At 51.5% G+C, this 21,735-nt stretch overlaps 1 protein-coding gene across 1 annotated transcript in view; it reads left to right on the top strand.

The window, feature by feature from the left end:
- The window catches only part of LOC136487771 (cysteine-rich receptor-like protein kinase 44), a 33,386-nt gene extending 11,918 nt beyond the window's left edge, over window positions 1-21,468 (top strand). The window contains exons 7-9 of the mRNA XM_066484882.1: window positions 17,119-17,344; window positions 20,865-21,018; window positions 21,116-21,468. Of these exons, the coding sequence (XP_066340979.1) occupies window positions 17,119-17,344; window positions 20,865-21,018; window positions 21,116-21,391 (656 nt within the window). The 3' untranslated portion in view covers window positions 21,392-21,468. The remainder of the gene's footprint in view (window positions 1-17,118; window positions 17,345-20,864; window positions 21,019-21,115) is intronic.
- Window positions 21,469-21,735: the final 267 nt, after the last annotated feature.

Raw genomic sequence — 21,735 nt, 5'->3', positions numbered from 1 at the left:
ACGCACTCCAAAAGTACCAGAGGGCTTCTCTAGTGGGTCCCAGGGCCATTCGATTGACCTCGGGGGCTCGGTGCCTCCCTACGGTGGGATCCCATTTAGAGACTTCCCTGCCGGTCTCGGACATGACTTAGGGCATCCCAAGCAATTGCTTGCTTGGGCCTCGGCCATGTATGGGCTCGCCCATAGTCATCCCTGACTCTGTTTGTCCTAGGGCGGCTGTCGAAACCCTCGGGGGCCCAAGCTTCGAACCCCTAGACCGTAACAAGCTCGGTGCCTTTTATCGTGTTTTGCCATGCGAGTTCGGGTTGCTAGGCTTCGACCTAGTTGCAGGAAGAGCCCCCGAGCCTCTGCACGAAGCGAGAGGGCGATCAGGAGTTTCCCTAGCTTCTTTGTGCGACCCTCGCACATCCTTTTTGTTTGGAAGGAGGGGATGTTTGCCGAGCCCTCGAGTGCGAGTTTGGGTCATTGGGTCTCAGCTTGGTTGCAGGAAGAGCCCCCGAGCCTCTGCACGGAGCGAGAGGGCGATCAGGAGTTTCCCTGTCTTTTTTGTGCGACCCTCGTGCATCCTTTTCGTTTGGAAGGAGGGGTTGTTTGCCGAGCCCTCGAGTGCGAGCTTGGGTCGCTGGGTCTCGGCTTGGTTACAGGAAGAGCCCTCGAGCCTCTGTACGGAGCGAGAGGGCGATCAGGAGCTTCCCTAACTTTTTGTGCGGCCCTCACGCATCCTTTTCATTCGGAAGGAGGGGTGGAGTATGCCAGGCTACCCTCGGTGGGCGCGAGCAGTGACACCCCTGGTGAGCTGTTATCTGGTAAGTCTGAGTGGAGGCCCATGCCCCATTCGATAGGGGTCGGCTAGCGGTCTAGAGACGCACTCCAAAAGTACCAGAGGGCTTCTCTAGTGGGTCCCAGGGCTGTTCGATTGGCCCTGGGGGCTCGGTGCCTCCCTACGGTGGGATCCCATTCAGAGACCTCCCTGTCGGTCTCAGACACGACTTAGGGCATCCCAAGCGATCGCTTGCTTGGGCCTCGGCCATGTACGGGCTCGCCCATAGTCATCCCTGACTCTGTTGTCCTGGGGCAGCTGTCGAGACCCTCGGAGGCCCAACCTTCGAACCCCTGGACCGTAACGGGCTCGGTGCCCAGTTCCTTCGTCTAAAAGGAATCGGGTGGGGGATATTCCCCTCCCATCGGTTGACAACGGCAGGTGCGCCTTTTGAGGCAGTTTCTTGGGGAGACGGAACGGCGCCTGCCGTCGCTGCGGTTGGATGCGACGCGATGTCTGCGGATGGGACGTTACCGTGTGCACGATTAATAAGGAAAAGGTGGACGCGTGGGCGGTTTAATCGAAGCCGGATTAACTGCGCTAGATCTGAGGGAAATTTCCCCGGTTTTGTCGCCCGTCCGTTTCACCCCCTTTCCTCATAAATATGTGATGAGCCTCGCCCCTTCCCTCCTTACCTTGCCTACCTGCGTTCACCCCCTTCTACCCTCGAGCGGTTGCTAAGAACAGAGGAAGAGAGACCGGGGAGAAGAAGGGAGAAGTGGGAGGAAGAGAGAGAGAGAGTGAGAGAGAGAGCGAGCCTTACCACCGTAGCCGCATTCTCCATCGCACCCATGGCCGGCGGCGCTGTTGTCCTCTGGGCGGATCCTTAGGGTCCGTCCGACGTGTCTGCGGAGACGCTGCAGTCGCTCATCGATGACGGCCTCCTCCACCTGGTTACCGACCCCACTAGGCCGGAGTGGATTGCTCCGGGGGGCGAGCTGGAGCCGAGGCCATGCGATGGCTACATCGTGAGCTTCATGGCCTTCCACGAGAGCGGTCTCGGCCTGCCGGCGGACCGGTTCATATGGGCGCTCCCGCACTACTACGACGTGGAGCTCCACAACTTCAACCCCAACTCCATCACGTAGGCGGCCATCTTTGTCACCGTCTGCGAGGGGTACCTGGGCATTGCCCCCCACTGGGAGCTGTGGCTCCACCTTTTTCGGGCAGGGCTCACCACCAAGCCGATGGGCACGATGGGCACACGGAAGGCGATGAGGGCCGGTGGCTACACTCTCTAAGTGCGCCAAGACCGGCAGCTCCTCTACATCCTAGCCCAGCTTGCATCGTCCAACCGTCGCTGGTACAACAGCTGGTTCTACCTCCACAATGACGATGGCAGACTTCCCCCCTATACCGGGTGGGTCGTGGTGAGCCAGCCAGAGAAGTGGAGGTATGGCATTCTGGTGGTTGATCAGCCCAAGCTGCAGCCGCTCTTGGAGGGGCTGGAGAGGCTGCGCAGCTGCGGCCTTACGGCAGCTGTGGTTGTGGTGGCCTTCCACCACTGGAGGGTGCTGCCGCTGATGGCTCGACGGCAGCGCCTGTTCGACATGACACCAGATGAGCCGATCGAGGGTGTCTGGATGTCCGCCGTCGCCCTCTCCGATGAGGAGATTCTACATCGGGTGAGAGAGATGGTGGAGGGGCGGCTAAGGAGTGGTGGTCTGACCCCGTTGGCGATGCGCCCATCGCGGGGGTACCTCTCTCTGGTAAGTCATGCGCCGCTGCGGCCCCTAAGGCCTCCTTGCTCCTTGCATTTTCCTATTCCTTTATTGGCGTTCGCTGTTCCTACAGGGGATGAGAGATGTGCGAGCCTCCCCGCCGCCCGTTCCCGAGGACGCAGAGCGGCGGGCGGTGAACAGGGCGCATGCCAAGGCATAGAAGAAGCGGAAGGATGCCGAGGAGGCAAGGCACAAGAGGAAGAACCTTGAGCGCGAGGAGCTAGAGAAATGTCGCCGGCAACAGAGGCACGATGGTCTCTCGGTGGAGCCGTCTCCATCACCGTCGTTGTCGGATTCCTCGAGCGATGATGACGAGAGCGAGGCGGGGCGGGGTACCCTAGACCATCTCCCTGACGTCAGGGGGATGACGCCCGGGGCGTCGGCGAGCAGCCCAGTGTTTCCAGGAGGAAGAGGAGAGGACGCCTCGGGGCCGGTGATCGCCCGCCCCAGGGCCGAGGCCGACACGCCCGAGGCATGGGCGTTAGGGAAGTGCGACATCAGCCCGATGGGCTCGACGGCGGAGGTGGAGCAAGCGACGAAGGAGGCGACCCTACAGCCTCCGCAGAGGGTCGAGGCGGCGCTAGGGTCCGGCGAGGGCCGGCCGGCACCGATGGACACGGGGGCCGCGCCACCGCCACCGCCACCGCCACCGCCACCGCCACCGCCGTTGCAGAGGACGAGGGGCGTAGTGCAGATGGTGTTGTGTCCCCGTTCGGGGTAAGTGTTTTGTCGGCGGAGTTTGCATTATCTTCTACTCGTTCTTTGGCCGTGTGCTGACCTCGTGAATGCTTTGCCTTCAGCCGGAAGCATCAGGCGGAAGCGCCCGCCCTAGCGCCACGTAAGGCGCTCAAGGTGAGCACCAGCTCCACCGCCCAATGGGTGGTGGAGGCACAAGCCGCCATACAGCGCGGCGCGGCGTTGGCCAGGGCCGACCCAAAGGAGCCGGTCGCCCAAGGAGAGGCTGCCGAGGCGGCCACGAGGCAGGCGGGGGAGGAGGCGCCTACACCCCGCAAGGCCGAGGCCCGCGAGTCAGATGAAGCCGAGGCGCCCTTAGTCGCTGAGGCCATCGAGGGCGAGGCCGAGGCCCCTAGGACCTCCGAGGCCGAGGCGATGGAGGTCGGGGCATCTAGGACCACCGAGGCCGAGGTGGCGGAGACCGGAGCTCCCAAGACCACCGAGGCCGAGGTGGCGGAGGCTGGCGTGGGCGCGGCGGAGCTGGCGGCCCAGGAAGCAGAAACAGAGGCGGGGCAAGCTTCAGTACCGCCCCCGGTCCAAGACCCACCGCCGTCGCAGGAGAGCGCCCGAGAAGTGGAGGTCCATTCGATCTCCTCCGACGATACTTCCCTGGGGAAGGAGGTAGCAGATGCCGAGGCGGCCAGCACCGCGGAGCAGCCGGCTCTGACTTCTAGTGAGGGAAGCTTGGCCCTCGTGCGGGTACAACCCGAGCCCCGCGGGTGGGATCACCCGCGTGTCTTGTGGCGGAGCCGGGATGACCCTAAGGGGGAGCCTCTGTTCGCCCTCGAGGACGCGGCCGAGGGGGGGGGGGGGCGCTGGGACTCCTTCGAGCAATTTCACCAGCTGGCGGAGCGGTCGCTGTGGACAACGCTGTCCATCATGGTCGACGACCTGCCCGACGTTGCCCAGGTACGCGCCCTCTTTTCTTATGTTGTGTCATTTTTTTCCTGAGTTTTCTCGTAGTGCTTGACGTCCGTTCTACCTATCCAGGAGCTCGAGGCCCGGTTCCTCGGGAAGTCATTGTTCCTCCGGTGGGAGAGGGACGTCTGGGACTAGCTCCGGAAGCAGAAGGACTTGCTCGCCAATGCCAACGAGCTTCTGTCGGCATGGAGCGCGGAGGTGGAGGACCTCCGCCTTCACTGTGCTGATATGAAGGCCGACGCGGCCATGGCTCGGGAGTAGGCCACCCCTTTGGTGGCGTGGATCAAGGAGCTGGAGGAGGAGCTGACCTAGGTGGCCGGCGATTGGGACACCTTCAGGTCCCGGGCCGAACAAGTGGAGGCCTCTACCAAGGCCGTTGCCGGGCAGCTGGGGGCGGAGCAGGGCGTGCACCTACTGACAAAAGGTGCTCTGGCCGAGGCCCTCAAGGTGGTCGAGGCCTCCCGGGTCGAGGCCTTAGCCTAGAAGGAAAAGGCCGAGGGTGAGTCCCGTTGAGCCACGCCCCTTGTTTTATTTGCTTTTCTTGCGTTCGACCAACAACTCCCCAATGTGATGCAGGGCTAGAGAGGGAGGCTTCCAGGGCGGCCGAGGCCTCTCGGGTTGAGGTCAAGAACTGGAGGGAGAAAGCCGAGGGTGAGTCTCATGGGCTTGCGCCCCTGTTTAGCTTGTTTCCTTTTGTGCTTAACCCCATCCCGCTTGTCTTGGTGCAGGGTTGGAAAAGGAGGTCTCCCGGGCAGCTGAGGCCTCCGTTGAGGTGCAGGCGGTGCTCGAGGCCAAGATCCAAGAGCACAACGCGCTGCAGAGCACCGCACGTACCGCCTGCGAGGCCCTGGAGGTCGGGGGGGGGGTTGAATCGGGCAGCTCCCTCGGGAGCCGCTTCATCGCGTTGAGCGGCCGAGTCCACGAGCGACTCCGAGGGGCGCTGCATACGGGCGTCAAGCATGCCCTGGCCGTCGTCTCCTCGCACTACGCCGGCATCGACCTTGAGGCCGTCAGCGACGGTTATGTCTTGGCTGAGGATGACGAGGAGGCCAAGGCCGAGGTCATGAAGCTGGTGGAGGTGGCCGAGGCCCCTAGCACGGCGCTAGCTAAGCTGTTCGAAGAGGAGGTGGTTCCTCCTGCACTGACCGCCGACGCTGGCGACCTTGAGTTCTGACTTGGGCCAAAGGGGCCATGTAAACTGATTAGGATTTAGATTATTGTACCGTAACGCTTGTGGCCGTCAAGGCTTTTTTTGAAGTACTTATGCGTCTACGCTTTTTAATCATTTTTTGTTGTATTTCTGAGCCTCTGCCCTCTGTCTCGTCTCTGAACATATCACTTTGCAAAAACTTCCTCGGAGCCTAAGCTGTCCCTCGGGCAAAAGGTGGTGAGGGACATGCCATAGCCCGGAGGCGTAGGCCGTCTCGCGGCTCGGCCGGCCTTTTGGCCCTGAGACAGCTTTTGGTCCTTAGGTTTTTTACAATCGATTTGTTAGAGTACGCTAGAGAGTTTGGCGTAGAATTTTTTTCAAAAAACGACTAAAAATGGTGCCTGGGAGTTAGGGGGGTCCCCCCTTCTAGCCCCCGAGGGAGGCTCGGTTCTGCAGAGGCAGAGCCAAGTCTTGTTCGAGCCCCACGGTGGGCACCTCTGCAGAGGCAGAGCCGAGTCTCCCTTATAGCGCTATCATAACGCTGATCCCCCATTGATGGGCTCGAGGGGTTTCTTGAAAAATTAAAATAACTAAAGAACGCTTCTTTATTGAATTTCGAGAAACAATGTATAGAATACTTGGAAATTTAAGGGTAGAAGCGACGTAGCTGTTCTATGTTCCAAGCATTGGTGAGGATTTCACCCTTCTCGTTGGCCAGCTTGTAGGTCCCGGGCTTTAGCACTTGGGCGACGATGTACGGCCCTTCCCATGGTGGGGTCTGCTTTGTGGCGGCCTTTGTTGCTCTGCCTTAGTCTCAGCACCAGGTCGCCCACCTTCAGGTCTCGGCTTCGAATGCACCGGGCTTGATAGCATCGTAGGGCTTGCTGGTACTTGGCCGAGTGTAGCAGCGCGACATCTCGGGCTTCCTCTAGTTGATCGAGGGCGTCCTCGCGGGCAGTGCGGTTGCCTTGCTCGTTGTAGGCCTATAGCCTCGGGGAACCGTATTCCAAGTCAGTGGGGAGGATGGCCTTGGCCCCATAGACCAGGAAGAACGGTGTGAACCCCGTGGCTCGGCTCAGAGTATTCCTCAGGCTCCAGATGATAGATGGGAGTTCGGCAAGCTATTTCTTGCCAAATTTCTTCAACCGGTCGTATATTCTTGGCTTGAGGCCCTGTAGGATCATGCCGTTGGCACGTTCTACTTGGCCGTTTGTCCTAGGGTGTCCTACGGCCGACCAGGCCACACGGATGTGGTGGTTGTCGCAGAACGTCAGGAACTTGTGGCCGGTGAATTATGGACCATTGTCAGTGATGATGGTGTTTGGAACCCTGAACCTATGGATGATATCAGTGAAGAATAGCACCGCTTGCTCGAATTTGATTTGATTGATCGGACGAGCCTCGATCCACTTGGAGAACTTATCGATCGCTACCAGCAAATGGGTATAGCCCCTGGGGGCCTTCTGCAGCGGCCCAACCATGTCGAGCCCCCACACGGCGAATGGCCATGTAATGGGGATGGTTTGGAGGGCTTGGGCCAGGAGGTGCGTCTGCCACGCATAGTACTGACATCCCTCGCAGGAGCGTACCAGCTTGGTGGCGTCAGCAATCGCCGTTGGCCAGTAGAACCCTTGGCGGAAGGCGTTTTCGACGAGTGTCCAAGGTGCTGCATGGTGCCCGCAGGCTCCTGCGTGCAAGTCCCAAAGTAGGGCTTGGCCTGCCTTGGTGGTGATGCATCGTTGGAGGACGCCAGATGGGCTTCGCCTGTACAATTCGCCATTGCTGAGGACATAAGTTTTGGCTCATCGCGCAAGCCATCGGGCTTTGGTCCTGTCTGCAGGAAGCTCTCCTCGAATAAGGCAATCAAGGAACGGGACTCGCCAGTCCGTGCCCTGGTCGACCTCGGGAGGCTCCGTGTTGATTTCCATGGCCTCGGGCTCGGCCACAGGGGCCTCGGTGATAGAGGGAGCCTCGGGCCCTACGGTGGGCTCGACCGAGGGGCCCTCTTCCGCCGTCGAGGCATAGTCGACGGAAGGCTTGTGGAGGTCTCTGGCGAAGACGTTCAGGGGGACCGGGGCCCATGCCGATGCCATCTTTGCCAGTTTGTCCGCGGCCTTGTTGAATTTTCGCGCAATGTGGTTGAGTTCGAGACCATCCAACTTGTCCTCTAGGCGATGTACCAACTTGCAGTACGCCTCCATTTTGGGGTCATGGCAGTTCGACTCCTTCATCACTTGATCGACGACGAGCTACGAATCGCCCCATACGTCGAGACGCCGTACTCCAAGTTCGATGGTGATCTGCAAGCCGTTGACGAGGGCTTCATACTCGGCTGCGTTGTTGGAGGCGGTGAAGTGGAGCCGAATCATGTAGCGCATGTTCACTCCAAGGGGTGAGATGAAGAGCAGACCCGTACCTGCCCCGGTCTTCATCAGGGACCCGTCGAAGTACATGGTCCAGCATTCCACCTAGATTTGAGCAGGTGGCAGTTGGGTGTCGGTCCACTCTGCCACAAAGTCGGCCAAGACCTAGATTTGATTGCCTTCTAAGGCATGAAAGACAGGGCTTCCCCCATGAGTTCCATGGCCCACTTGGCTATTCTACCCAAGGCCTCCCGGTTCTAGATTATCTCTCCCAGAGGGAAAGATGACACCATGGTCACCGGGTGGGACTCGAAGTAGTGACGCAGCTTGCGTCGAGCCAAGACTATGGCGTAGATCAGCTTCTAGATGTGGGGGTAGCGTGTCTTAGTCTCGGAGAGCACCTCGCTGATGAAGTAAATAGGTCGTTGGACTGGGTAGAGCAGTGCCCCTCTTCCCGCCTCTCGACCACTATGGTCGCGCTGACCACTTGGGTCGATGCGGCGACGTAGAGTAAGAGGGCCTCACCCTTGGTCTGTGGTACTAGGACGGGAGGATTGGTGAGCAGTGCCTTGAGCTTGGCGAGGGCTTCTTCGGCCTCGGGGGTCCAAGAAAAGCGTTCGGATTTCCTCAAGAGGCGGTACAGAGGCAAGCCTTTTTCGCCAAGGCGCGAGATGAAGCGGCTCAGGGCCGCAAGGCATCCCATAACCCTCTGCACTCCCTTGAGGTCTCGGATTGGTCCCATGTTGGTCACGGCCGAGACCTTCTCTGGGTTGGCCTCGATGCCGCGCTCCGAGACTATGAATCCCAAGAGCATGCCTCGGGGGACCCCGAAGACACACTTCTCGGGGTTGAGCTTGATGCCCTTCTCTCTGAGGCATTTGAAGGCTATCTCTAGGTCATCGACGAGATCACCGGCCTTTCTAGACTTGACCATGATGTCGTCCACGTAGACCTCGACGGCTTCGCCCGATGTGCTCGCCAAAGACCTGGGTCATGCACCGCTGGTATGTGGCCCCTGCGTTTCTGAGGCCGAATGGCATAGTCACATAGCAGTACATGCCGAATGGGGTGATGAAAAGAAGTCACGAGCTGGTCAGGATTCTTTCATCTCAATTTGATGGTAACCAGAATACGCATCAAGGAAAGATAGGGTTTCGCATCCCACGGTGGAGTCAATGATTTGGTCGATTCGAGGTAATGGGAAAATGGAACTTACGCTTTGTTTAAACTGGTGTAGTCTACACACATCCTCCACTTCCCATTTTTCTTCTTAACTAATACAGGATTAGCTAACCACTATGGATGGGACACTTCCTTGATGAATTCCGGCACCAAAGCTTCTGCACCTCCTTCGCCGATGGCCCTGCGCTTTTCCTCATCGAATCGGCGCAAGCGCTGCTCACCGTCTTGGAGCTGGCCCGGATGTCCAAGGCATGCTCGGCGACCTCCCTCGGTATGCCCGGCATGTCCGAGGGACTCCACACGAATACATCGGCATTCACAGTGAGAAAGTCGACAAGCACGGCTTCCTATTTGCTGTCAAGGGTGGCGCTGATCCTCAGCGCCCGGCCGTCGGAGCATGTGGGGTCGACCATGACGAGTTTGATGGCCTCTGTAGGCTCGAAAGTCCCGGCACGACGCTTGGATTTAGGTGCCTCGCTGCCAAGTCGGTCGAGGTTGACGATGAGGGTCTTGGCCTCCATGAGAGCCTCGGCATACTCGATGCATTCGACGTCGCAGTCGTATGCATGCTCGTATGTGGACTCAACAGTGATGACGCCGTTGGGTCCCGACATCTTGAGCTTGAGGTAGGTGTAGTTGGGATCGCCATGAACTTGGCGTAGCACGGGCGCCCTAGGATGGCGTGATAGGTTCCCTTGAACCCAACCACCTCAAAGGTGAGGACCTCCTTGCGGTAGTTGGAGGGAGAGTGCCGAAGCAGATGGGCAAGTCGATGCGCCCGAGGGGTCGCGTGCGTTTCCCTAGCACGATGCCGTGGAAGGGCGCGGCATCACCTCGGAGCCGTGATTGGTCGAGCCCCAGGAGTTCCAGGGTGTTGGCATAGAGGATGTTGAGGCCGCTGCATCCGTCCATCAACACCTTGGTGAGCCGGGTGTTGCCAATGATCAGGTCGACGACGAGTGGGTACTGCCCGGGGTTTGGGACGTAATCGGGGTGGTCATCCCGATCAAAGGTGATTGCCTCTCGAGACCAGTCGAGGTACCGAGGAGTGGCCACCTTAACCGAGAAGACCTCCCGGCGCTCCCTCTTTCGCTGACGTGCCGTGAGGCACGCTGAAGGCCCGCCAAAGATCATGAAGGCGTTGTACACCTCAGGGAACCCATCGTCCTTGTCGTCGTCCCTGTCGCCGGCGCCCTTCTTCTTGGCATCGTCGTAGGGGAGCCCGAACTTGGCAGTAGTAACGTCGGAGCATGGTGCACTCTTCAAGGGTGTGCTTCACCGGGCCCTGGTGGTAAGGGCAGGGCTTCTTCAGCATGTCGTCGAAGAGCCCAGGGCCTCTAACAGGGCCTCGGGGATCCTTACGATCTGTGGCTACGATGAGACCGGCCTCGAGGACCTCCTGCTTCCCCTGGCGACCCTTTTTCTTTTTCTTGAGGAGGTGGGGGCTGAGGCCCCGGGGGCCTCGTCCCTCCGCTTTGCCTTGGCATCGTGTCGGGGAAGATGGCCCTGACAGCTTCTTCGCCCGAGGCGAAGTTGGTGGCGATGTCGAGGAGCGCGGCCGCCGAGGTCGGCACATTCCGGCCTAACTCTCGGACCAGTCCTGGCAGGAGGTGCCGAGAGAGGAATGCCTGGACAATTTTCTGAGTCGCCGACGCTGGGCAACTCAGTGCATTGCTTGGAGAAACGATCGGATGAAGTCTTGGCAGAGACTCGTCCTGGCCTTCTGGCGACAACTCTTGAGGTCCCAGGAGTTCCCGGGGCGCACGTATGTGCCCTGGAAATTACCCGACGAAGACCTTTACCAAGTCGCGCCTAGTTGTGGATCTGTGAGGGAGGGAGGTGTTCGAGCCAGGCTCGCGCCGAGTCTGACAGGAACAACGGGAGGTTGTAGATGATAAGCAGGTCATCGTCCGCGCCGCCTAGCTGATAGGCCAGGCGGTAATCGGCCAGCCACAGCTCAGGATTGGTCTTTGCCGCTGTACTTTGTGAGGTTGGCCGGTGGCGAAACCGGGCTGGAAGTGAGCGCCATGGATGGCCTTGCTGAAGACTCGAGGGCCAGGTGGCCCAGGAGAAGGACTGCGGTCCTCTCCACTGTCGTAGCGACCGCCTTGGTGCGGGTGGTAGCCTCAGGCGGGCCCCTTGTTGTCGTGGCGCCGTCGCCTGCTGACCACATCGTGGTCGCCTTGTGCCTCGCGTTGGTCACAAAGGCGGTCATGCATCGAGGGGGCCCTATTGGCTGTTGGTGCCCGAGCAGGCTCGGGACGAACTGAGGCCTCTCTACCCTGCCGAGGCGATGCCGCGGGTAGTTCTGAGGCGCCTCCGCGCCGTCGAGAAGCGGAACTTTCGGCTTGCTATACCACGGCGGTCTCGAGGAGGTCTCGAAGCTCGCCGTGGGACCTGTCGCCCCTCCGTGGTAGAGGGCTCGGGCATTGTCCGGAGTAGCATCGCCGCTGCCGCGATGTTCTGGCTAGCGCAGTTGAAGATAGGGTGTTGCTTGCCCCCTACGTCATTGTTGATGCGGTGGTTGACGTCGTGAGCCCTCCGCTGGGCTGCTCCGGACTCACCGCGACCCCCACTGCTCTTGCTCGAGGGTGTCTCGGCTGCTACTAAAGAAGGAGTCCGGTCTGCTTACCTTGGCCTGGAGCTCATGGAGCTGCTCTAGGTCAAAGGCATCGAAGTTCTTCGTGGGCGTGGGTTCTCGTTCCGCACTGCTGGAGGCTCAATGCGTGGAGGGTGCGGGGTCGCCTGCCCCTCACGGGGTGGGAAGCGACTGCCTGCCCCTTCGTCCTCATCGCCCGCGCTCGGCATCCCGAACTCAATGTAGAAGCACTCACGAGTGGGATTGTAAGTGCCTTCATCGTCGGAGTTGGAGTAGCCGAAGCAGTAGTCGCTCGCGGCCAGGAAGCGGTGCATGGCTTCAGGGTCGCGAAGCCCGGAGAAGTCCGCTCGGACCCACGCCTTGTCCTCCTCCGAGGAGTCAGCGTGGGTGTGGGTCGAGGTCGTGGCGTCGAGGTCGAGGGTGAAGCGTTGGTGGTATCCTGAGGGCTCCGCGTGAGCGGAAGCGTAGGCGGCGGCGGTGTTGCCAAACCCGAAGGGGTACGGGGATAGTGCCATCGCCGGGCTTTGCTCCGCCAGAGTCGATTCCTCAGGAGGTGGTGGGGCAGAGCTTGATGACGGGGCGTCGCTGCGCGCCACCGGTGTCTTTCCCTTGCTTGGGCTTAAGCTGGACAGGTCCCCAACCAGGGACTCCGTACCAACAGCCGGGCATGGGATACCGGTGGAGCGCGGTGCGTCGCCCTGAGCTCGCGCGGTGTCAGGGTGGTCCCGCTCGCGTCGTGCCTGGTGAGTGCGACGAGAGCGGCAGCCCGGGCGCCGTCTATGCCTGGGCTGCTGGTGCGTGATGTCGTCATCGGTCGGTGGGGCTCTGGGTGTGAGGAGTACCATATCGTACTCACATCCTAGAGACATGAACTCTAGGCTCCCGAACCAGATCACCATGCTGAGACGAAGTGGTCGCACGGGGTCTGCCATCCGAAACTTGTTGGGATGACGAAGCTGACACGCAGTACCCCCCTACCTGACGCGCCAACTGTCGGTGTTTCGGACCCGGGGGGTCCTCAACCAACTAGTGAAAATGTACTGCGTGTCCCTAATCCCGGATGGTGATGCAAAGAGACACAAGGTTTATACTGGTTCAGGCAATAGGCGCCCTACGTCCAGTCTGAGAGATCGATCTTGTATTCCTTGCTCCGAGGTGCTTGTAGTAGGGGTTTACAAGCAGGGCGAGAGAGGGGGCTAGCCCCAGGTCTCTGCGTAGTGGCGTGAGTTGCTCGTTCGGGTGTCAGTGTGTGTTCTCGTGAGTTCGTATGTCTGTGCGTCTAGGCGTGTCCCTAGAAACGACCCCGATCACTCCCTTTTATAGTTGAAGGGGGGACAGGGGCGATACATGTGTTTGCTACGTGGCGTTTCGTGAGCGGAGGCGGTATGCCGAGCCCTATAGCTTGTCACTGTGGCAGCATGGTCAGTGGAGCGGCCTTGTCCTCGATGCACTGGAGCGACGCGCCGGTCACGCCTAATCCTGTGCGACGTGGGAGCTCTTGTGACGGCTTGACGCAGGGCATGGCGCATACTGTGGACGATGTGCTGGTCGCTGTATGTTGACAACGTAGAGAGCCGAGGCCTAGTTGGTGCAGAGGCTGAACCATCGTGGGGGGCTTGGCGGGTCCAAATCCCGAGGCTACCGAGACCCCGAAGCGGATAGCCGAGGCTCGGAGGGAGCAGTTGGTCCTGTGCGCTGATTCCGAGGCTACAGGAACCCGAACTTGACTCTCCACGTCGTGCTGTCCTCGGAGCAGATGGGGTTAGGCAGCACAGTGCCGCACATGTGTCAGTCGTGGGCACAGTGCCGAGCACAACGGCCAGTAACCCCTGCCCTGTCCTGTCCCGGACGGCATGGCGTCGGTGTGACTCACGTCTCGTCGGCCACTCCGCTGTGTCGAGCCGTCGTTCGGCTGATATCGCGGGAGCGGTTGAACGCGTTAGTTGGACGTGACGTCCTGTCGGAGAAGTTGGTTAAGGCGGAGGCGACGGGGTAGCAGCCGAGCCGGCCTCGAGCGAGGCGGAGAATCGGTACCTCGTACGAGCCTTGCGTGCGGGGCCTCGAGCGAGGCGGAGAATCAGCGCCTCGTCCGAGGCCTTACGTGCAGGGCCTCGAGCAAGGCAGAGAATCAACGCCTCGTCCGAGGCCTTACGTGCGGGGCCTCGAGCGAGGCGGAGAATCAGCACCTCGTCCGAGGCCTTACGGGCGGGGCCTCGAGCGAGGCAGAGAATCAGCACCTCGTCTGAGGCCTTACGGGCGGGGCCTCGGGCGAGTCAGGGGTACTGTTCAAGGTGGGCTGGGCGGTCCAGCCAAGTCTCGGATAAGGTGGGGGTTTGCCGGTAGTTGTCTCTTGGCTTCGATTTTTATTGGCTCTAAGCGATTTTTTCGGTCCTTGCTTAGGGGACCCTTTTTATGGTACCCGACACTTTTTCACTAGAATTTGAAATTTGAGTACGATCTGCTTTGACTCAGCTTATCATGCTTTTGACTTAGATGAGTATAAAAAACTAGTAGTTAGTGACATAAAAATTCATTGACCTGATCACAGAAAATTTGAAACTATAGAGAAAAGCGAGGAATGACAATCCATTTTTCATGTATCTATACCTAACAATGAAGAGCCAAAAATTCTGCCTCATTCTTAAATCACTGCCTTTTGCACTCGCAGTCATGCCCCCACCTCTCAGACAGTTCCATGAGAAATTGACACGAGCGAGCCTTGCTTCCGTTGCTGTCGTCTGCCTTCCCGCAACCACAAATTCCGCACTGTTATCGCGCCTTCCCAAATCTCCACAGGATCATAAAGTAATGGAGTAAGCTATTGAACAAGAACAAGAACAAGAACCAACAATATCTTGGAAGGCAGCAAAGACTAGGAGAGAAAGGATCCAAGATATAAGAAATATCAAGTCATGTTTCCAATCAGTGAACCACCAAGACAAGACGAAAAAGAAATCTAACAAGCTACGCCAAGACAAGAATTGAAAGTCCCCAAAAGAATATAAGTAACAGCTCAAATAAAATAAAAACTCCAAAACGAAGCCCACATGTCGTCTGGAGTCGACATCAAACCCTGTGCCGCTGGACCAAAATGTCAAGGAGCCACATCCGCTTCTACTTCGGTACCGGTCCGCCCGGCGTGGTCTCATGGATCTAGCAGCCAAACACAACTAGCCCTTGCTGGAGGCCGCTCGAGATGCACACGGCGCCGGCCGCTGCCTCCTCCAATAAGGGAGCTTATCCCACTAAATCCGCGTACTCGCCGGTTTGCCCACTCCAGCCGCGAGGAACTCCATCTCGGTAAAGAAGGGGAGCGTGGCCGTGAAGAGCTCTACCTACGGGCACCTGGACTTTGATCTGGCCTGCTGGCCGCCGATCCACGCGCCTGGCCCTCGCGAGGAGGAAGGGCCAGACCCGGCACGTCAGACTTCGATTCGTCCACCTCACAAGGAGGAAGGTGCAGATCCCATCATCCTGCGCCATCCGCTGGAACCTTGACCACCCTGTGTGACGACTACCAGCACCTCCACCACCCTACTCCGATAGTTTGATTCGTCGCGAGCACCGGTACGTATAGGCTGAGCCCCATGGTAGGATCCAGGCGCTAGAGCATGCGCACGCTGCAGCTCATCCTGGGTTCTGGTGTATGCACATTGCCAGCTTCTGGATCCAAACGCTGGTGAGGGAGAGACTTGAGAAATGTGAAGATGGAGAGAGGAGGAGCATCAGTGATGATGCCTTGATCGTGAGCTGTGAGAGTGATGAGAGGAAAGAGAGCTGGTGAGTGTTGTGCGGTGGACTGCAAATATGTGGAGCAGGTGGTTGTTCCACTTATGCCTGCAAATATGAGGGGAGTATGATTATTTTTTAATTAGTTAGACTAAAATTGTTAGCTGTAGCTAAATATTAGCTATTATATGTTTAGATTCCAGCTGTTGCATGCGAACCTGCTGGCCCATGCTTTTTCTTAATATATATACCATATCATCCGTACCTGGGACGCATTGTTTTTTATTTTTCACATGAATATGTGGATCCAGAAGATAGACTGGCCAGCACTAAATATGTGTGGTTAGTGAATAAATATGTCAAGGTTCGTAATAACCAAACGTCTAGCCAATACTTTTTTAGTGTTGGCCAAGGCTCCGATGTCTTGGCCCAATCAAAAATTTCCATTATGAATAATTTCTTTTAGAGTTTGTTTGCCTATAAACTGATGCATTATTTGAACAGTCATATTATGATCAAGCTTCAATTTAAGTTAGTGCTGGCCTCTAAAAATCTGTCTTATGGATCCACGACAAGTTTATACGGGATTATAGCCTTTGTGTTGTTAATAAAATCATTTTTGATGATTTTATGGTTGTTAGAATTAATTTTTACTTTTATATATTTCCCGTTGTTATCCATGGGCAAATTTGCTAGTAGAATCTAATGAGTGTGAGCATAAAATAGAGAAATCTTTGCTTCGGTAAGATTTTAATCAAAACAAGTTTCTGATCATAGAAACTCATGTAGTCGATTGTAGATACTAAAATTAGGTGGCATAAAAATGTGATAACATGATCATAGACAATTTAGGTTTCTCACTTTTCCTCTAAAATTTGAAATAGACAACCACTTTCAATAAGTCTAGGAACCCAACCAAAATTACATAGAAACGAATATTTTTGTCGTAGCCCCATGCCATCCAAGCATAGAAACACGACAAAAGTATATGAAACTAATTGTTTGCATTAGTTCCGTAATTACGTCAAGACCACACTTGGCCTCACTAGGCCGCAAGAGGAGGAAGTCGTGGGTGCCGCAGGTCGTGTCCAACATTTGAGCCAAAATTTGTCTGTCACACCAAATGGAGAAAAGGCTCCATCCTGACCACCTTGCCTCACAACAAATTAGGATATACAAAGATATTAGGACAATCACAGAAGTCTTCATGCGATTTGGCGAATCGGGCAGAAGGTTAGTCTTGACAGAACTGAAACAAGCCAAACTTAAGATAACAACAATGTCTTCCGAATAAAGCAACACTGAGTTTTCTCCAGAGAACGAAGCTTTGGCATATCTTTGCAGTGAAACAAGTGGGTAATATGTCTGAAAATATAATGCAAATTACTACAAAATCTAATTCTCCGCCCTTTCAATGTAGTTAGAAAATTAGACCTTAATTTATCATAATATTATATTAAATAGTGTTTCCACAAAATTCTGCACAGAAGTGACACAACCCCAATTATGTTAAGAGGACCTTCAGAAATGGAGAGCGTTACAAATCCATTGTGATAGACACCGGATGCATCATAACTGGTACGTTTCTGACATGAACCGTTCTTCATTAGTAGCATAAGATCTTGTTCTCAGCCAACCAGACCCGTGTGTCCAGTTGTGAAGGCCTACTCTGTAGTAGTGACACATGTCCCTGATTTTAGGTTTTCCTTCTCATTATTAATACTGAAATGAATACCCCAACACAAAAGTTTGTTTTAATAATGGGAACTAGAACCCAACTATATTACCAAATTTGGAGAGCCACCTCCTTTTATCTAAGTACGCATGGCAAATGACAAATTATACAACACATTTTTCTATAGAATTAATAATTTACAAATTACTCCGATCCTTTGCAGATAAACTCAATTGGCATATGCGATATAAAATAATAGAAGGTATTTGCGAAGGCTTACATTGTCTTCACGAGGGTCAGAAGGATATTCAGATCGTGCATTTGGACTTAAAACCAGCAAATATATTACTTGACAGTTACATGGTTCCTAAACTTGCTGATTTTGGTTTGTCAAGGCTCTTCAATCTCGAACAAGTTTATATCATTGCTTCCAAGGCTACTGGAACACCGTAAGCTCATTAACTTTACTGAATACGCTTTCTTGAACTTATTTGCCTTGCAACAGATTTGGAACTTATTTGGTTTAAAAGACGCATTTAGTTTTTCTTCATTAGTACATCTGTCCTGAAGTATAAGGAAATCTTAGTTCGTTAACTCATCAAAAGATTTCCATTTGACTAAGTCTATTGAGAAGAGTATTAACATATACCATATGAAAAAGCTAGCTATGAAAATATATTTCATAATATGTTTAATGATGCTCATTTGATATCATAAATATTATTATTCTTTTTTATAAACTTGTTTAAACATAGGATTGTTTGGCTTAGGACAAACTCAGAATTGCTTATAGTATTCCAAGACTGAGGAGGTATAAAACCAGGTTTTTAGAATTAATGTAGCATATTAAGAACCTCCCAAATGTAGGTCCTTTTGAGGCAGAAATTATTTAGCTTGCTAGATTTCAGAATTTATCAAACTTGATAATGAAATTATCAAACTAATAAGTTATTGAGACCGTCAGTAGGTTTTAAGGAACTATTAAACTAACACTTAGAGATAAAAATTATTTCCATTTTTCATTCTGTTGATCTATGTTTCAGAAACTATTTCTAACTTTAATTTGTTAAAGAAATATTGAAGTGGGTTTAATCTTTACTTTGTTTCTGCATTTGTTCGCTGCGATTTGAGAAAGGTTGGGTGGTCAGTGCTTTATATAGTAGCGAGGGTTACTAATCTCAACTCTTTTATCCTTATTTTGACTTATCTCCTCTTCTTATTGTTAAACTGTGGCAGTATATTATAGTTCTTTCCGACATAAAATATGTACATTTGCATTATACTTACTAGTCCATCAACCTGTGCTCCTGCACGGGCTAACGTTGAGACACTTAAGCAACATAGATTCTTATTTAATATGTATTAACTAATAAATTTACTTCATATAATTAACTTATATTTGAATCTAGAGTTATAAACATGTATAGAATTGGCATTGGCATGATCGAGAGAGATTGTCATGGACCAACTAAACATGTAACATTAGTTTGATTTCATGGTTAGGTGTTTTCTTTTCCTTCATTTGTTTTGTTCCCTATTATGGCTGACTTTATGCAGTGTATGGGCGTGTTAGGCTTCCCTATGTAGGAATTGAACCGTGTGGATATGATAAACAATATTAAAAGGTTAGTTCACCTAGGAATAAAAAATTAATAACATGATTGAGTATTGGATATTTATGTGTACCTTCAATTGTTTTCAAAAATAGTAGTTTTTCATTGATTTGTTGGATGAATTTTTTTAGGTTACTTTCTAAGTCCATAGCATTGATGTTTGGCTTGTCTTTCGTTGGTTTCTCATCTTTTGCTTCATGAATGGATGTCGCTGAGTTAATTAAGTCGTTGCTCTGAATTTCTTAACATATTGCCTTTGCATCTTTGAAATTATTTGATATGTAATTATCGCGCTCTTGAAAAGGAGGTGGTAACATTATTATGTTTCCATCCAGGTTAGATGTTGTGCCACTTCTTTCATAATCATGTCGTTAGTGTAAATGACTTCCTAGGTTTGAGATGTTCTCTCCAACGTAGCTTTTGCGCTCTCTCTCTCTCTCTCTCTCTCTCTTACGGAAGGGTTACATGTGCAGAAAGAAGGAGTATTAGTGAATTACCTTGTTTATCATGTCATTATTGTTGTAGTTTATGCTTTTGAAGGTTGCATGATGACATTGTGCATCAACGTGCCATTGAAGCCTTGAAGGTGTTTGCTTGTAGTCTGCATTTGTTAGTGGGATTAGATTCCACGCCACCGAATTTGTTTTTCAAATTCTTTTGGCCAAATCTGGAAGAAAGATTAGTTAGTTAGGCCAGTCTCAGTGGGACTTTCGTGTCCTAGTTTCCAAGACTCTGTGTAGGGAACTGTGAAGATAAGTTTCTCCCCTATGAAACTCATTTCATCCATTGAAGCTTTGATCATCTCCATCTCTATCTATATTATATGGCATTAGCTTATTTAATACCATAAAACTCTCATGAAATCTCCATTTAGACTGGCCTTATATATAGATATAGCTTTGACATATATTTTTGGCTGGTGGCGGTATGTTTTAGAGATTTTTGTGAGATGCTGGGTCACGTTATTAATTGCATGTCCTCATGATGAATACGTAGATTTTTTTAATATCGGTTAGCTGATGGTTAACGTATTTGTTTATCAACGTGTTATCAGAATTTCTATTTTTAATTTATTTAGAAAACAATTTAGATTGTAGGCTACACTCTAGCTTGCTATTACAATGCACAGAAGGTCATTACAGCTCGGACTACAACAATCACGATGTTAAATTTATCATATAATAGAATTAATTATTGTGTAAAACTATTGTTTTACAAAAAACATAGAACCCTTAAAATTAGATTGTTAGTATTGATGCTATTCAATGTATAAACTTATTTAAACTACGATGGTTATTGATTTATTTGTTGTAATAGCTTAATTATATTAGTATTTACTCATACAAATAGAGTTATTTTTTATTTCATAAAATAGATTACCAGTATTGATATAACACAAAATTTTAGTAGATGCATAATAAACTTATTTTAAATAACAATTGCTATTAATTTATTTATTGTATTTACACGTGCATTTAGAGATGTATTTATTTAGATAATCAAACGTTTTACTTTATATAATCTTTGTTAATGACATATGTGGGTAAATTGGATACAAACTCAAATGATGCTTTACATTATCTTTCATATAATGATAAATATAGATAATTTGGATATAAGATTAGGGGTTATTTTGAATTATAGTTCATAAATGGCAGAAGTGCATAATTAGATTTAAATTTGGAGTGTTAATTTCAGTTTCTGCGTGGTTGAGGGAAATTGACTCCTCTTTATTTATATATAATATAAAGAAGTCGTGCAGCACACACGTATCTTATTTGATAGCATCGAAATATTGCCTCTGATTTTTTTTATTAACATATTAACCTTCCATCAGATTTTTTTAATAGATTAACTAATGGGACATGATGGGTACTACAGATATTATATCTTATTAATACGTTGCCAAGTGAATTTGATCAATAAGACTTATCTGATATTTTACTAACTAATTATGAATGCTAGTAAAATGATATTTTAATAACACAGATATTTTGTTCTATTAATACAGATATTTTGATGACTAATTCTGAACATGGTACAATAGATATAATATTTTAATGATGCAATTCCTTGTGACGGTGACTATTTTATTAACTAATTGTCGTCGAGCAAGATTCTTTCCAAATGGTCAAACTTTTTTTCCTTCAAACAAAATATTTTTATTTATAATGGCAGGTGGGTAATTTTATAGAAAATAAAATAGATCCAATGGTTATAGATGGCTCGGGTTTTTTATTTGATGGCCATTAATATGAGAATTTTTAGCATTTATCTTCTTTCTAGCGCATCTTGTGAGGATTAACGTGGAGGTTATGTTGGGGCCTCTAATTAGTAATAGTTTTTTTTCTTGTAGTGGCTACATAGCACCCGAGTACCTTGAACACAAAAAGTTATCAACAAAGGCAGATATATATAGTTTCGGCATTATAGTACTGGAAATCGTGACAGGAAAGGTGTGCCCACACAGTTACAACGCAGACATAAATGCCCAGCATTTTATCAACCATGTAAGAAAATATTATATATGTATTTTTTACATATTTTACATGCTTTTTCTCCCAATGTTTAACAATAAATAAATCTGCTTAATTTCCAAATTCACAGTTACGTCAAAATTTGACAAAAGATGACGACGTCAAATCCATGTACGGCCCAGACCTTGAAGCTGACTGCCTTCAGCAAGTGAAACTGTGCATAAAAATTGGGCTGAACTGCATGGAGAAGGACCCTACAAAGAGACCAACTGCCGGGGAAATAATCTCTATGCTCAAACAAAAAAGGGATTCAAACAGATCTGGGTTATCTAACTGCATCGTTAATGTGATAGAGGCGTGGATATCAAGGCTTCCGTGGCATCCTTGGCCTCTTACTTTGGAGTAGAAATGAAACCGGATAGGATACAGACACATACCAGTGATCCTTTATTATATCTCATATCCCATATTTTATTTTACTAGCAAATATGTTCGTGCATTGCAACGAGATAAAAAATGTATTGAATATATATATGGGAAATGAAAATATAAATGTTATATTTTATCCTTTTAAGAAAGTTATAAGTTAATATTGGCAATAATAGAACAATGTCCTATGAAGTTTATATCAAATCGGTACAACTTTGCTAGATTCTTTCCCCCGTGCAAAAAACAAGAATATTTACTTCCTATCGAGGCATCATATCTGAAAGGATCAAGATGTCCAAGAGGGGGTTTTGAATTAGGCTA

Source organism: Miscanthus floridulus, chromosome 10 (assembly GCF_019320115.1).
Source record: "Miscanthus floridulus cultivar M001 chromosome 10, ASM1932011v1, whole genome shotgun sequence".
Taxonomy (NCBI): Eukaryota; Viridiplantae; Streptophyta; class Magnoliopsida; order Poales; family Poaceae; genus Miscanthus; species Miscanthus floridulus.
Note: the sequence above shows the minus strand (reverse complement) of the source record. Positions and strands in the feature narration are given on the sequence as shown.